General features: G+C 34.4%; 1 protein-coding gene across 5 annotated transcripts in view; it reads right to left on the bottom strand.

The window, feature by feature from the left end:
- The window catches only part of MACROD2 (mono-ADP ribosylhydrolase 2), a 1,916,992-nt gene that overhangs the window by 1,442,489 nt on the left and 457,567 nt on the right, over positions 1–16,936 (bottom strand). For all 5 annotated transcript variants that reach the window (XR_013967484.1, XM_080814553.1, XM_080814554.1 and 2 more), the window contains exon 4: positions 7,086–7,115. Coding sequence is in view for 4 of the 5 variants with exons in the window: in XM_080814553.1 (XP_080670679.1) it covers positions 7,086–7,115 (30 nt within the window). In the remaining variant the exon portion in view is untranslated. The remainder of the gene's footprint in view (positions 1–7,085; positions 7,116–16,936) is intronic.

Raw genomic sequence — 16,936 nt, 5'->3', positions numbered from 1 at the left:
ACCTGACGCAGTCAAGATTTAAGCCTGTTTTCTATTGTTTAGCATCACATCCCTTCCCATAGCTGTGCTCCTAAGACTGGGTTCCTGCTGACCAGCAAGGCCAGGGTTCCTGAGTTTCTCTTGCCATGCTGCTCTCTCATGACTGAGACTACTCTCCAGGCCCATGGCTGGGAACCCTTTGCCTACTGAGCATAGGCCAGCTGGCTAACTCACTGCCAGACATGCTTGATGACCTCGGGGGCAACCCCAACAACCTACCTGCTTTCACTGGCCTTGGTTACTCACTGATAACCATTATCTTAGATTCCTCCCAGCATGCCCAAGGCCTGGGCCAGATCTCAATGTTCAACAAGAGTGAAAACAGAATCTCTGTGGGGAGTGATATATGCCAGGGGAATATATTGGTGCATAGAAAGAGGGTGAGAAGGCATTCCACTTTGCTTGTGAATGTTTACAAAGTAATTTATGAAAATACACCCACTTATACACACTCAAAAAGCTCTTGAAATATGTTGTTTGTCATGTTAGGAATTCTTGGTAACAAATTGGATTTTTCAAGAGAAGAGGTTTTTGTTTTTGTTTTTGTTTTTCCAATATTTGTTCTGCTTTTTAAAGTAGGAATCTGATGCCTGAAACCTTTGAAAGAACCTGGAGAATTCTATCAATGAAACAGGGACCATGATTAGTCACAGGGAAAGGGCTGTGTTTATTGCCAAATCAATAATTAAAACTGACACACAGTAGTTACTGAACTAGTATTTGCTGAATGAATGAATGAATGAATGAATGAATATCTGCACATCTGTGTGTCTGTATGTAGAAAAAAGATGGTGGGTGAGTGAAGAAACACTGATGGCATAACACCAAATAGTTTTATGATTTTAGGTCTTTTGAAGCATGCATTTTGACACCTCACACAAGATGCATGAACATATAAATGGCCATTAATAACAAAAAGGAATTATCTCTGCAAGTAGTACTGTCCAAACAAGAAATAAAAGACTTCAGAGAAGCAGTTTCTAACCCAAGGCCAGTGAACCTTGTTAATCTAAGGGGGCACAAAAAAGAGCAAGAAGCCATTGGAAATAGTAAAGGTAATAATATATGCTATGTTCTCATTCTAGAAAAATGGCTTTCCCATACATTCCATCTGGGTGGGCCTGAGTGTTTCTTTAGTGATAGTTGCTTACACTTAGAGTTTTTAAGATTAACCCGCTATAGAGTCACCTCAAGGATAAGCTAGAAAATTATAGTATTGATACAAATATATGTGTGTATGTGATTAAAACAGCAGTCCTATTAAGTTGTGTATAAAAACCCAACCTTCATTATATGTTTATTAAAATAAATAAATAAATAAATAAAATAGAAAAAATAAAATAAAATAAAAACCCAACCTTAAATTGCCACTCTACCAGGAAATGTTACTTTAAAAGTCTAATATTATGTCTCAGGTTTCAACATTCAGAAGCTTTGACAGAGTGGTAAAGGAAGCAAGTCCCATAAATAATGTCCTATTTGGTTTCTATCAGCAGTTACTGGTCTTATGTTAATTATTGTGACAACGAGAGGAGAAAAAACATTATCTAAAGTACAAGACTGTAAATTATCTTCTGATCTATTTAATGTAATGATCTAAAGGAATTGAGGAATTAGCTCTTTAATTCTGATTTTCCTTTGTTAAATAATAAAATGTGTAACTCTTTTTCTTGAAAAAAAAATCTGATTTTCCTTCTTAATTCTGCTTCTTCACATAATTTGAAGCTAAATGCAAAGGTTGGGGTTTTTTTTTTATTGTTATTATATATTCCAAAAGTGTACCACAGGACTTTGTGCATGTAAAACATTCTTATTACAGATGAGTGAAAAGGTATTTAAAATACAGTGTATTCTAAGACTGAACCTTAAATACACAAAAAAGACACATGAATCTGGGCAGCAATCCAAAACAATCCAAATACTATAAGACAGTGCCATTGTGTGCATGTTCAAATTATCAATTGAGTTTGAGACTTGTGAAAATAAGCCAAGGAAAACATCATCCATATCTCAAATGCATTTTTCCCCATCTCCTCATTCATTTTTCCTGGTGTAAACAGTTATCTACCTGTACACAGAAACAGCAAATCTAAAGAGCAAACACATATTAAAAACCACAGAGCAAAGACAAAGAGCTCTAGAGTAGAAGTCAAGAACCTTGTCTTCTCATTCAACATTTACCCTTTATAAACTGTATGGCATCAAAGAAATCAGCAAATCCCCCAGAGTTTCATTTTCCTCACCATTAATTTAATAATAATAATAATAATAATAAACACTGATCTCATTTGAACATGGTGGCAGAGATAGTCGCTATGTATTTACCACACCATTTCTTCTTCCTGGAAACTCTGGAAGACTCCATTCCTCCCAACTTTCCTTGTAGTTAGGTTGGGGGATCACCTGCCTGAATTCTAACAAATGAAATACGAACAGAAGTGATATAAGCCATTCCCAAACTGGTCTGTAAATATATTTCACAAAATCCTCCAGCTCTCTCCTCCTGCTCTGTGACATTCTTAGCAGCTACACATCACGCGGTGTAGCTACAAGATAAAAACAGCCCGAGTCTCTGTATTGCCACCTATAGGATAGTTAGGAGTGCCAACAGTCCTATTCAATAAATAAAACTCATTTTATTAAGCCACAAAGATTTTTAGGCTTCCTGGCTACCACACATAATATAGCCTAGGCTTACTAATAAAATGACTAAATTATCTGGTTTATATATCAATGTGCCAAACAGCTAGCTATACAGGGTAGTACTGGTAGCAATGATAGAAAGCTTGTAAAAAATTATTACAAATTCTAAGGGTTTTTTTAGCATCATAGTGGTATGCAAAGGTAATGTAAAGGCTTCCTGAAAGGTAGAATCCAGTCATCACAGACCAGCCACATACTTATGTAAGAAATTAGTATTCGTCTCTGCCTTTAACATATCCAGGAAATAAAGACAGAGATGATCAAATTTACCAAGCATTTCACCTGAAATGATTAGGTAGTTGGGACCCCATCACCAGTGTTCACTATAATGAATGCAGTCAGTGACACTAAATTCCTAGAAAGAACAACCTCTAGCCCAAAGATAAAAATTCACACCAATGGGAAGAGATGCTCTCACTTTCAAACCAGAACTGAGAGGATGATTGAGGCCATTTTTTTTAAATCTCCTTTTAGGAAACTTCTCTTCTTGGTTTATAAGCACTCAGAAAAGAACAACAAAATGTGAAGATTTTACAGACAATTTAATTTTATATACACTGATTTTGTCTTATTTTATCTAAATTTCAAGTACTACTTACATACAATTGGGGCGAAGCCTTCTTGAGGGCCTGAAGAAATGGTACTTAAGATAACATTATTATTTTTTTTCTGCAGTGTCAAATTTTCTTGATCAGATTGTTCAGTCAATCAAAGAATTATTCCCTTTAGAGGCTTTTGAAGGGATATTAATTCAAGTCAATAAAGGAAACCTCAATTAAATCCAAGAGAATTACATCAATTCAATTGTCCCTTATTGGATGATTATTAAGTATTATTTTATAAATATCACTGACAGGATTAAAAAGATTTGTCATAGAATCAGGAGACCAAAATTCCATTCAGAAAGGACTAAAAATATTCCTTAAATTTAATTTTTAAATATAGCTTTCCAAAAATCAGACATACTTTAGAGCAATCCTGACATCTCTAGAAGTGCATAAATAAATTTAAACCCATCAATGACCTACTTTAAAGAAAAGAATTACAGCCATCTTAAATACATGTAATTTATCTTTATGATGATGCCAAGTCACTAATTTTAGAATTATGAAATTAGAAATTATGGCAAAAACTGCATTTTAGCAAAATCAACCATCTAGAGGAAGAAGTAAAGTATATACTTCAGGTAAATAGAAACCTGAATTTGCCTGTTCCTGAATTTCTTGACACTGCTAAAAATTCATCATATTATCTTCTCACACAGATTAGAAGAACCATAAGGACATACAGGCCAAACACTAAAGTTAGTTCTATGGACACCAACTGTGTTTCCATACATTAAAAACAAAGCAGCATGGCAATGATTTCTGAACAGTAGCTGGCCTTCCCATCATGGCAGGAACTACTTATTGCCTACCAAAACCTCCGCTATCCCCTTCCTTCTTAGGGAACAGAACATTACTTCTAGCAATTCCATTTTTAGGTATTTATCTAAAGAAAATGAAAAGGCTAACTCAAAGAAACAACCACCCCTATGTTCATCACAGCATTATTTACAATAGCCAAGATAGGGAAGCAACGTAAATATCCAGAGACAAATGAGTGGATTGAAATATAGGAGATCATGTGTGTGTGTGTGTGTGTGTGTGCATATATATATATGCGCGCGCACGCACACACACACACACATATATCATACACACACACACAACAGAATAGTACCCATCCATAAAAAAGAATGATATCTTGCCACTTGCAATAACATGGATGGACCTAGAAGGTAGTATACTAAGTAAAATATGTCAGACAAAGACAAATACCATATGATTTCATTCATATGTGGAATCTAAAAAACAAAATATCATTAAAAAATAAAATAAAAAACAAAACAGATAAGCAATAAAACAGACTCAAAGATACAGAGAACAAACTGATGGTTGCCAGAGGGCAGGAGGGTAGGGGGATGGATGAAATAGGTAAAAGAAATTAAGAGGTACAATCTTCCAATTATAAAATAAATAACACATAAGGATGTAATGTGCAGCATAGAGAATACAGTCAATAATACTGTAACAACTTTGTAGGATAACAGATAATAACTAGACTTATAGTGACCATTTCATAATGTTTGTAAACATTGACTCATTATGTTGTACACTTAAAACTAATACAACACTGTATGTCAACTCTTCTTCTATATTAGAAAATAACAATTAGGAAGGAAAGGGGGAAGAAGGGATGGGGGAGGGGGAAGGGAGGGGAAGAGAAGAGGTAAAGAAAGGAAAAAAAAAGGAAAGGAAGAGTCTCACTCTCTGGTAGTGAGGTCTAAATAACCTGCAGAAACTTCTCCTGACGCTGTTCTTGGTTCCAACCAAAAAGAACTTTCTTAAATATGTCACTCCACTTGTCACTCCTTCCTCTAATACAGATGACCTAATACCCATCTGCTGTATGCCAGAAGTACCAAGTTCTTCCCGCTTCTCCCCCATGGCCATTCGAAACAAGCATGTTTTTTCCTTAAAATTCTGTTTGTGATTATCTACGCTTGGTTGAAACAAAAGACTTAAACTTGGCACATGTCAACCTGTGTATCTGAGATTTTCCTCTATGAAAATATATTGTTGTTTTTATTCCCTTTGTAAAGCAGTTAAGATCACCACGTTTTAAATAGAAAGGTATCATGGATAAGAAATAGCCAGTATTAGTTAAATATAACCTGGCAAAAATAAAAAAATAAAAGAAAATACAACATTAAGCACTTTTTCATGAGCGCATTGCTTCCTGGAATGAAATTACATGTATCCATTAATGACCCTTTGATAAGTTTAAGGCTAATGTAGACTTTCAGAGAAAGCTACTTAAAGAAAATGACCATCTTTTAGGGGCCATCTTTTTTTATTTTTTGCCATCTTTTGTACTCCTCCTGGCCCCCATATCTATAATGGCTAGAGCCATTTATTTATTCCAGTTACTACCATGGACCTGAGTTCCATGTACTAGGAAAAAAGAGCAGAAAATTAAGAGCTTGAATGCTTGATGACACCATGGAATTACCATACAACCAGTCTAGTTTATATCTAGACTACTTGTACATGAGACAGATTTATCCTATTTAACAGTATTCATCAAATTTGCTAAAATACCAATATTTTGTTTTGTAAGAAAATCAGCACTATGGGCAATTTATTTTAATAATGTCTTCTTGATAAGAGACACCTAGAAATAAAAATTTACTGGGATATTCCCAGTAAAATTTCCCAAGGAAAATTTTCCCTTCTCATTTCCCAAAATTACAATGAGAAATCTAATCAATTTATATTTTCTAAAGTAATTTAAGGAAGAAGACAAGAAATACTCTGCCATAGAATGTGCATTAACACATGATAATATAAAGAGTACTTTCTAGATTGAACTGTTTTTCTATTATTTCTATTTTCAGGATTCTGTTTTCTAAAAATCTATTGATTCCTATATTGGAACAATGATTAATATTTTAGTGTCCAAATAAAATTTACCCAGTAACATCTTGATGAAAGCCAGGAAATTTTTTGAAAGCCTACAGTTCTGTGCAATCACATTTACTGCAACTATGTACATGGAAAGAGGGAGCGAAGGGAAAAGAAGAGTAAAAGAGAAAGAGTGAAAACAAATATATTTATATCCATCTGGGTCTTAAACGAATAGCACCCTATTCTATTGTATAGTTTTCCTCCTACTATATTAAATATAGATGGACTAGTAAAACTTTCATCTTTCAACATCTCCAAGATTTTAGTAATAAAAAAAAAAAAATTCCCAGTATAGGAATCTCTCTTCTTCATCTCAATTTGTCTCATTCATTCTCCTCTAAACAAGCTAAAAGAAAAAGCAAAGTGCCAAGAGTAATATCTTTTTATTTGTCACAGTAAGTGGCTGATGTATCAAGCTCTCACACTACAAAGCCATAGCTTTTTTTTTTTTAAGTCATTATGATGAAAAAAGAAAAATACCTAAATTCACAAGTCTCCAAATGTACTGTTCTAGAATTTATACTAAAAGTGACTCCATCACCTACTACATATGTATTTGTCTCAAGAGCTTATGGCTGTTACAGCTTGTGCCAAAGTAAAACATAGTTTGAGGAGAAAAGAAACAGTATTCCACATATTTTGAAGTCTTAAAATAACATTAAGGCAAACCAATGTATTTACTTTTATTGTAAGTTATTTTCTAGAAGATTATCACTTTTGTGGTTAATAATTATAGCTAATTAATTTCCTTTAAAGTGTCATAGAACTTACTTAATCTCTTGTGGTTGGTGTGGTAAAAAATATATTTTAAAATAAGTGATGTTCAGGACTTACCACCTCCTCCTCCAAGAAGACTGGCATTTGCTGTTTAAAACAAAACAAACATAAAAACATTAAATAATACATAAGAACTATTTAAAATAAAACAAACAAAAAACATAAAATAATACATAAGAACTATAATATGCCAGATAGTTTAAGAAAAAGCTGGTGGTGATCATGTCTCATAAATACACAAAGACTCACACAATGTACTTTCATATAAGGATAGCTTTTATTACTCCTTTATGATGTTATGAAAATTAAAATAATTCACTATCTCTTTTTTTCTCTTCAAATGACTATATTTATATGTATTCCCTTCTAATAAAATGAAGTACATATTGTGACTCTTTTATTTTCTATTCTGTATCTAAATTAATCTTCTATGTTCTCTGTTTTATCAAGTAGAGATAGAATAATGTTATTTAGGCAATTCAGTGGTTTCAAAGGACAATGTAACATAAAAGAATAATAATTTGAATAAAACATCATCAAATAAAGCTATCCTAAGACATTGTGCAGTAAGAACCCTTAACCAGTAACAGATTTATTACTTTTAGCACTAACTTTTTATTTGAGGAAAAGAAAAGCATTTTTGTAAAACAATATTGTGCCATTTCTTATATAGTTACCCATTATCCTAGCACACAGATTTATAGAAGCCAAATAACAAGCAAAGCATAAGATAATTCCACTTGAATTTCTTTCAAGAGGTCAAATCTTCATAAAGTTCCATTGCATGTTTCTGCTGAAGTAGTAAACAACCTTATGCCTACATTTATCTAATCATTATAACAGCCAGAAAACAAAAGGTTATACATACTGCACTGAGCTTTATTCCATAGAGTTCTTATGTATCCTAGGCATAATCTCATGCCATTATAAAAAAAGAAATCCTACAATAGTATAAAGAAAGTATGTGGCATCCAGGGTCTCTTTCTTTGTGTAAAAACTTGAACTACCAAAAAACAAACAAAAAAACAAACCAAAGAAATCACTTAGGAAAGAGTAGTAGGAGTCTTTAACTTGAACTTCAGTGTGTGTCCACAAACCATTACCATAATTAAGAGAAGCAAATACCTAAGCGTTACTGATCCCATCAATAAGTAATGGATCATTTTAGCAACAAATGCCCATATTCATAATTCCATGAGGTTAACTATGTGATAATTTATACAACACTAAAGAGAATACCATGAAAATGTATAAAGACCACATGCCTTTGAAGGTTATCAGTATATCAATTTTAGAGCATCAAATCTTATTTCATATTATCTTCCAAGGACAGGACAATCTAATTGCTGCTTTTGCCTTCCTCTCAGTACAATTTCCACAAACATGAACTAGATAGCAATGGCATTTATCAATCATAAATAAAACACACTTCTGATGTCATAAAATCTTCTGCCATTCTGGAAACTCAGGTCCCCAAATCTATCTGATTTCACAGTAAGAGTGTATAGTATTTACACAGATGGTAGCCAGGGCTTAATGTTCTGCACTGAATCAAAATTTGTACCTGTTAAAGTGGTAACTTGTTGCAAGGGCATGAGGAAAGAAGTTGTGAATTCTATTTTGGTTCCCACACCCTTCAGTGAATGGCAGAATTTCCATGATCAACCCATGTCTCTTGGCTAATTCAAATATTTTCTAAAATCTGAGCTACCTACATTTATAAAACCATATGGCGCTTCACACTCTTGCTGATTATTTATTAATTTTTTAATTATTTATTTTTATATGTCACTGAGAACTATTTCCCTATTTGTAAGTTTTCCAGATCCCTGAAACTCTGTTTTCTTCCACCCTTCATATATTCAGTCATAAAGAAAAAGGTATTTCCAAGAACAAACAACAATGAATGGTAGCTTTTCACTCAAATTATCATGGCCAGGAGCACAATAACACAATGCAGCTACTTTTACCCAATGTTTAGCTCAATAAAGATAGAGGTCACCTGTTTTGAGAACATAGCCCAAGGTCCATCTGTTTAACTAGACACTTATCCAATAGATGAGGGTAGATGAGTAGGCATAGGTACAGGAACTATAACCCCAGTCCTGGAGAACTATCAAGTCAATTTATGTCAGATGTGTGCTTATGTCTAGATAAGTGTATCTGGTCACATTTTAATATCAACATAGAATTACTTTACCAAACTGTGGCATTCTACATAGTGTACCACCACTTTGTGTGTGTGTGTGTGTGTGTGTGTGAGAGAGAGAGAGAGAGAGAGAGAGAGAGACAGGAGGGGACATGGAAGGGCAGCAGGAGAGGGAGAGAGAATCTTAAGCAGGCTCCACACCCAGTACAGAGCTCAACACAGGGCTTGATCTCATCACCCTTAGATCATGACCTGAGCCAAAAATCAAGAGTCAGAAGCTTGCTTAAATGACTGAGACAACCAGGTGCACTGACTTTTAAGATAATTTCATGTTCATTACTATTCACGTAATAGAACTTAATCTAGGGTGCTAAAATATACTCTCTCTCTCCCTCTCTCTCTCTCTCTCTCACACACACACACACAAATATATATATTTGAAAATATATATATATGAAAAATATATATTTTATATATATATTTAAAATATATATTTTATATATATATTTAAAAATATATATTTTATATATATTTAAACATATATATTTTATATATATATTTAAAATATATATGTATTTTTTCATATATATGAAAAAATACATATATATGTATATATGTATTTATATGTATATATGTATTTATATATGTATATATATAAATATATATATTTCATATATATATGAAAAAATATATATAGGTTATATATATATATACCTATATTTTTTTTTCATTCTAAGCAATTCTAAGAACTATAATCTGGGTAATGACTTTTCTAAAGAATTCATGAAATTTAAGCCTATTTTATCAATTTTTAAAAAGATTTTACTTATTTATTTATTTGACAGAGAGTGAGAGGGGAAGCATTCCCAAGCAGGGGGAATGGGAGAGGGAGAAGGAGGAGCCTATTGCAGGGCTCTATCTCAGGACCCTGGGATCATGACCTGAGACAAAGGCACACATTTAAAGGACTGAGATACCCAAGTGCCCCATCAATTTCTGTTCTCAAAAAAAAATTTTTTTTAATGAAACATTTATTAGCAAAAATATCAAGGCAATTTTCTTGAGTAAAAGTGACATAAATGAAGGCAAATAAAAGCAAACCTTTATCAGGATTTCAAATATTACCTTTATCTTCACTAAACACCTTATATATAACATAACTGATGCTCAACATTTATTGGCCAGGTGTATGAATATTTCTTCCATTTTACCAAAGTGAATTGACTTTTGTGTGTCTAAAATTAATAGTCATTTAATTTCTACTTAATTATCTCTAATAGATTGAGTTACATCCCAATTAAATAGGAAGCCCCTAAAGAGAAGGTCTGAGTTTAATAGTTTGGACTGCATCTAAGAAGCTCTCAATAAATTCTTGCTAATAATGGAAGAACTGGTAAGTTTAGTCCAATTTCTTTTTGGTTTTAGAGGTATGTGTTTATTAAAATGTGTGGAAAAAGCAAACTTTGGTCCTTTTTCTGTCTGTAAAATCGAAGACTATTAAAGAAACTTTTAAATTTTTTTTGGAAATATTTAGTGATTAAGAATGTACAAAGTATGTTTATGTATTTCTGTCCCTACCTAATTCCCTTGCTAGAGGGAATTCTGGACATGCCTCTTGTTATTTTCAAAGCCTCACAAAGAAGGAAAAGGAGAAAAGAAACAAAGAAAATTTAAAGTTTATGAGCATGATATCACCACTTCTAAAATAAGATTTAAAAATCTCTTTTCTGAGCATTCTAACCAACACTACCTTTATTCACATTTTCCTAAATAAAATACCCTTTCTATTACTAGAGAAGTAGAGGAAAAAATCAAGTTAGTAATTGTCTCAAAAATCGATTCAATGAGAAACTAAAATGAGCCATTACAAGTTAATGAATCTGTATATTGCACTTTTTCATGCCCCCAAAATAACAACTCAGTGAGATGAACAGTTTCATTGTTTTTAAAGCAAAAAACAAAAACAAAACAAAACAAAAAAACACTGAACATAAAATGGAAGATTTACCTAAATCTAATTTCAAAGTGGCAACTATGGAGAATTTACTTATCATATCCTCACCAAATGATTAATTTTTTAGAGTTTTTGAGAAATTGTTTTCTTCCAACTGCACTCAGTTTTGAATTTTTTAATGAAAATTATCAAATTTCCATAGGTATATTCACTTTTAAATTATCAAAACCAGAAAAGAATACGATGTAGGAATCCTTTTTGTGGGATAATTAGCCTATATGAAAAATTATCACATCACTTACCAACAGTATCATTATTTCATGTGTTTCTCAGAACACAAAGGGAATGTTAAACTACCTTCTTTCTAGAAACACTATCTTGAATGTCCCTCTGTGTGTGTATATATGTTTGTGTGTGCATCCATTTGTATCTTTTTTATAAATATAATTAAATTGTGGATCAAATGATGAAAAATAAAATTACTATATAAGTGATCTTCCTAATATTACTGGGAGTTCCTAAATGGAATGCATGTCATACATCATTAGAAATATAAGACAAAGCTACGGTTTATCAGACACCTAAAGGACTTTTCCTTGTAATATCTCAAAATCCTTTTTAGTCTGTATAGGCTAATAGAAAGACCCAGATAACCTATTTCAATTATGCCTCAGTTTCTAAATAGCTCAGTGATTTGGGTAAGTCATAGTCAACTATCTTATTTATCTTCTATCAGGAAATTTAGAATTATCAGGGATAACAAACAAATTTCCAAGAATTCTTATTTATTAATTAGAAAAGACTGTCAGTACCTCTTGATTTGAGAAAGACTTTAAGGCTAAATCTAGGGTTAGTGGGAAAGAGAACTATGATCGGTTAATAATACTGATCACAGAGTAGGGTAGAGAGAATTGAAATGGCAGCAGACATGCCATATATTGGACATCTCTGCATCTGATAACTTCTCTTATTTTTGACAGTTCTCTTAGATTTGACAGTTTTTGAGGCAAGAAAATTTTATTCAGTAATCTTAAAACACAAAACCACTAACCTAACATATGCCTGCCCTGTATTTTAGCATACTTAACAGCTCATGCTGTTTGTGAGTCTGAAATATGGTAGCTCCCATTTATCCACAGGGGACACCTCCCAAGACACCCCCAGTAGATGCCTGAAACCTCAGCTAGTACCATAACCTATGTATGCTATGTTTTTCCCCCCCTTTTCCTATGCACACCTATGATAAAGTTTAATTTATAAACTGGGCACAGTAAAAGATTAAGAACAATAATAATAAAATAAAATAATTATTTATAAAGTACTGTAATAAAAGTTACGTGAAAATGGTCTGTCTCTCTCTGAATACCATGTACGGCACTCACCCTTCTTGTGATGATGTGAGATGATAAAATGCCTACCTGAGGAGGTGAAGTGGGGTGAATGACGTAGGCATTGCATGTTATGTTAGGCTACTACAGACCTTCTGACAAGTCAGAAGGAGGATCACCTACCTCCAGATCAGGTGGTTGACCACCAGTCACTGAAACCCCAGAAAGTGAAATGCAGATGAAGGAGGCCTACTGGAATCCAGACTGTGAAACAATCCAGAGCTGGTAGAGGTAACTCAGGTTGACTGTGAGCTAAGCTGGCCTGGTAAATGTCTGAAACAACTTTGTATTCCACTTGCCAAGTAATTTCTATTATCTTTACAGTAATTATTTGTTTTCCACCCCATTTCTACCCCCACCCAAGACTACCTGGCAAACAAGCAACAGCCTGAGAGACTAGTCTTTAAACATTGATTAAAAGTATTTGTGCAGAGTTTCTGTTTGCTTTTCATCATTACAAAGGAAATTGTAGTTACTTTCATTCTAACAGGATCCTGACCACCCAGTTCAGTTTATTTATTTTGCTTTCTTATTACAATAGAGCACATGGGATGTCAAATTGTTGTTGGTTAAAAAAAAACTTCCCCAGAAGCTCTACCTAACACACCATTTCATTCACAACATGCTATCCTAAAAGACACAAAAACTGAAATTTCACCCTTTGGAATGACACATGTGATAGTCCTTATACTTTGAAACTCCAAATAGGAAGTGCTAAAACATCTAAGATTAAAATCCCAGGCACATGCATAACTCCAGAACTACTTCATACAGGGAGCAACCATCCCAACGGACAGCTGTGGAAATACAATCTACCCAGAGAAATACAGCCATCGGTTTGGCAACAACTCTCTGTTCATGCTTTACTAGATTCACACCATCTAAACAAAAGCAATGGAACACCAGAGGTTTGGGGCAATAGTATAATTTCCTGTTTTGAAGCTGACAAAGAGAGAAAATTAAGCATAGGCTTAACTACCTCACATGTAGAAACCAGGCATAAATACATGATTAATACTTTACATTTCATACTTACTTCAGAATTTAAAGGAACCACTGATTATTCCAGGGTCTGTGTGTTTTGTATAAGCTGCAACCTACTATGAAGCCAAGAATAGAATACAATGAGCCCTACTGTTGATGAATGGGTGAAGAGGCATCAGGAATTAGAAAATTTACTTGGGAGTATTAAGAAATATAACAAAACAGAATTACTTCTATTGAAGTAGGAAGGAGGAGCAAGAGCTGCCCCTCATTAGCCTATCTGGCTCCACCAGCCACCACTTTGTGCACTCAGTGACTTCAAGAAATACTGCAACATGGGAAGAAAATGGCTCATTTTGCCCAACTCCTTCATTTTACAAAAGCAAGAAGTTAAAGAGGATCAATGATGTCAGGTAGCTTGCCTAGGATCAGACCCAGGAGAGGAACCTAACATACAGTATTGCCAACCAAACTAGAAACACACACACACACACAGAAATGTGTTCTCCACTACCTGACCAAAAAAAAAAAAAAAAAAAGCATTCCTATGAAACTTTTTGTAAACTAAAATGGCATAAAGCAAAAAAGTAATCATCATTAATTTACATGGAATATTTTTTTAGCATTCCCAGACCCAAAAAATGACCTCTTTTGGGCTTTTCTGATACCTTAGGACATATCTTGCTAATGGATACACAAAATAATCTGCAATGAGGCAGAGATGCTCATAGGTTCAAAGCTATGGTAGTTTGATGCTAAGATGCTGAGCTTAGTTCTCAGGGAAGGAGCCTGGTGGGCCCACTCACTGCTCAGGAAGCACAGTACCTCTGTCCTGGCTCACTGCAGAAAAATACTGAATGCTCTTTCCACTTCTTTGATAAAAGCAAAAATCCTCTTCAGTTTTTTTTCAGTTAGAGAAAATAAGTACCAACGAAGGTCTTCTGTACAAGTTAGGTGGTATAATATAAACTTTTGAAAAGCAGGGGATACCTGTATGTGTATATATATATATATATATACTTTTTTTTTCCCTCCTCATAAATCACATCCAAAAATGGTAACAAAACATAATATGCATGGAGTCTAGTAAATGTTATGCTAAGGAAGATCAGCTAATTTAATTATAAAAGGGTGAACTAAAGCACTGGCAGTTCCTACAGCTCCCTAATGCAATGTAACTAATGCAAAATGAGAGGAATCAGCACATGCTTTTATGTACCAGTCATCTTTCTCGACACTATATTCCGAATCAGTTGTAATTTTGATGATGATAACACTGGCTCAGTCACAAAAATAGGATTACTTAAGTAACCCAATCTGGACTTTCCAAAGAGTGAACAAGCGTGTCTAAATAAGGAAAAAATGAGTTCTAATGTGTATTAGCTTTGTGGTTATAATGATACAAGACACTTGAACAGCAGTTTTAACTTGTCTTTGATAAGAAAGGTTTTGAACACAAACCAATTTCAATTTGAAAAATAGAAAATGTGCTTATTTAAGGGAATATGATACACTTTTAGCCTGATTAAAACATAAGCCTGAACTTGCACCCTCATTTACACACTTCTTGGGAAGACTAATTTGTTTCAATAAAGCTAGACAGTCTTTTTGAAGAAAAATCCTTTACATGGTTGCCTTATTTCATATTTCTCTTAATATTACAGAATCTTTATTTCTCTCCAATAATGAAACAGCATTGAGGTTTTTTTTTAAAGGGTTATTTTTATTACACTTTAATTTAAATAAATAAGACAAAAGAACAATTCTCAGTCATAGTGAATAGATGGGAAGATTGAGGCAAAGAACCTCAGAAATAAAGGATTTGGGGTTAAGGAAAATGCATAGGATTGCTACCTGGAGAAGACTCCTTCAAAGCCATATTTGTTGGTATCAACAGCACTATGCACAATTCTTAGCACAGAATAGGTACTGAATAAATATGTGCTAAATATATAACTAAGGGAGTGACTGGAAGACAGGGGAATAGGAGAGGGGAAAGGGAAAACTGTATTTGTGAGACAGGTGGGAGAGCTACAATAATAGGTAATGGCTCCTTCACAGTTTAACAGCAAGTGGGGCTGTGCCAGCAGAAAGCCAAACAGATCAAGGTCCAATTCCAGACTCTATCATCATCTTTGAGAAAGTTATTGAAACTCCAGCTAATGATCTAGCCATTTGGAATGTCCGTTTCTAATCAGTAATTTGGTAAAATGGTCATGATACAGGTTTGCTGAGCACAGTGGGAATGATAACTAAGTAAACCACTCCATAGCACCTGGCACTTGCTGAAACTCTATAAACATCAGCTCCTGATCCATGACCTTCATTGCAGTGCTACCTCTGGTAGTCACACTAGAAGTTAAAAACAAAACAAACAAACAAAAACTCTGGGGCACCTGGGTGGCTCAGTTGGTTAACCGCCTGTCTTCGGATTGGGTCATGATCCTTGGGTCCTGGGATTGAGCCCCTCATAGGGCTCCGTGCTCAGCAGGGAGGCTGCTTCTCCCTTTCCACCTTCTCCCCACCACCACCACTTGTGTTCTCTCTTTCAAATAAATAAATAAAATCTTTTCTTTTTTTTAAACCCACTATTAAAAGCATTCAGACCAATCTACACTTTCCGGGAACCAGAGCCATATTCATCTTAGAGAACTACAGATCTCTGCCCTCACTCTGAAATGTCCTGTGCTATACTCTCATCAGAGTTTTGGGAAGAACTAGGACTTAGGCACAGAGGAGAGTGAGGAACAATGCCATCTTCAAATTCTTTTGTTTTTTTATTTATTCTAGAGAGAGAGCAAGTGAGTGAGCAAGGGGAGGAAGAGCAGAAGCAGAGGGAGAGAAACAACCACAGCAGACTCCAGGCTGAGTGCAGAGCCCCACATGGGGCTTGATCCCATGCCCCAGAGATCACAATCTGAGCTGAAATCAGGAGTTCGGTGCTTATTACCCAGGTGCCCCTCAAATCCTTTCTTTTTAAAATTCTGTCTTTGGGCTTAGGCCAATTAAAGAATAGTTCTATAAACCCATAAAGAAAATGAGTGTCAATATTTTGTATATTATAAGAGATTTTTCCTTTCTGGGCTATATTAATTATATAGTTCAAAAATAATGTTGGATATTTATAACAGATAGCTTCTGTTTACTGCACAAGACCCACTCTTTACACTAGACTCTGTTCTCTGCCAAAAGTGATCAATATAGAGAGCATCAATGGGTCCTCTTAACCTCTGGCTTCGGTTGGGTTCAGTTAATGGGGAGCCATGGCAGGAGCTAGTGGGAGAAATAAAAATCAGTTCAAAGTTTTGTTTGTTTTTTTTAAAGATTTTTATTTATTTATTTGACAGAGATCACAAGTAGGCAGAGAGGCAGGCAGAGAGATAGAGGAGGAAGCAGTCTCCCCGCTTGAGCAGAGAGCCCAATGCGGGGCTCA

This window comes from Martes martes (assembly GCF_963455335.1).
Source record: "Martes martes genome assembly, chromosome: 9".
In the NCBI taxonomy this organism is placed as follows: domain Eukaryota; kingdom Metazoa; phylum Chordata; class Mammalia; order Carnivora; family Mustelidae; genus Martes; species Martes martes.
The sequence above is the reverse complement of the archived record's forward strand: the minus strand, read 5'-3'. Positions and strand labels throughout refer to the sequence as shown.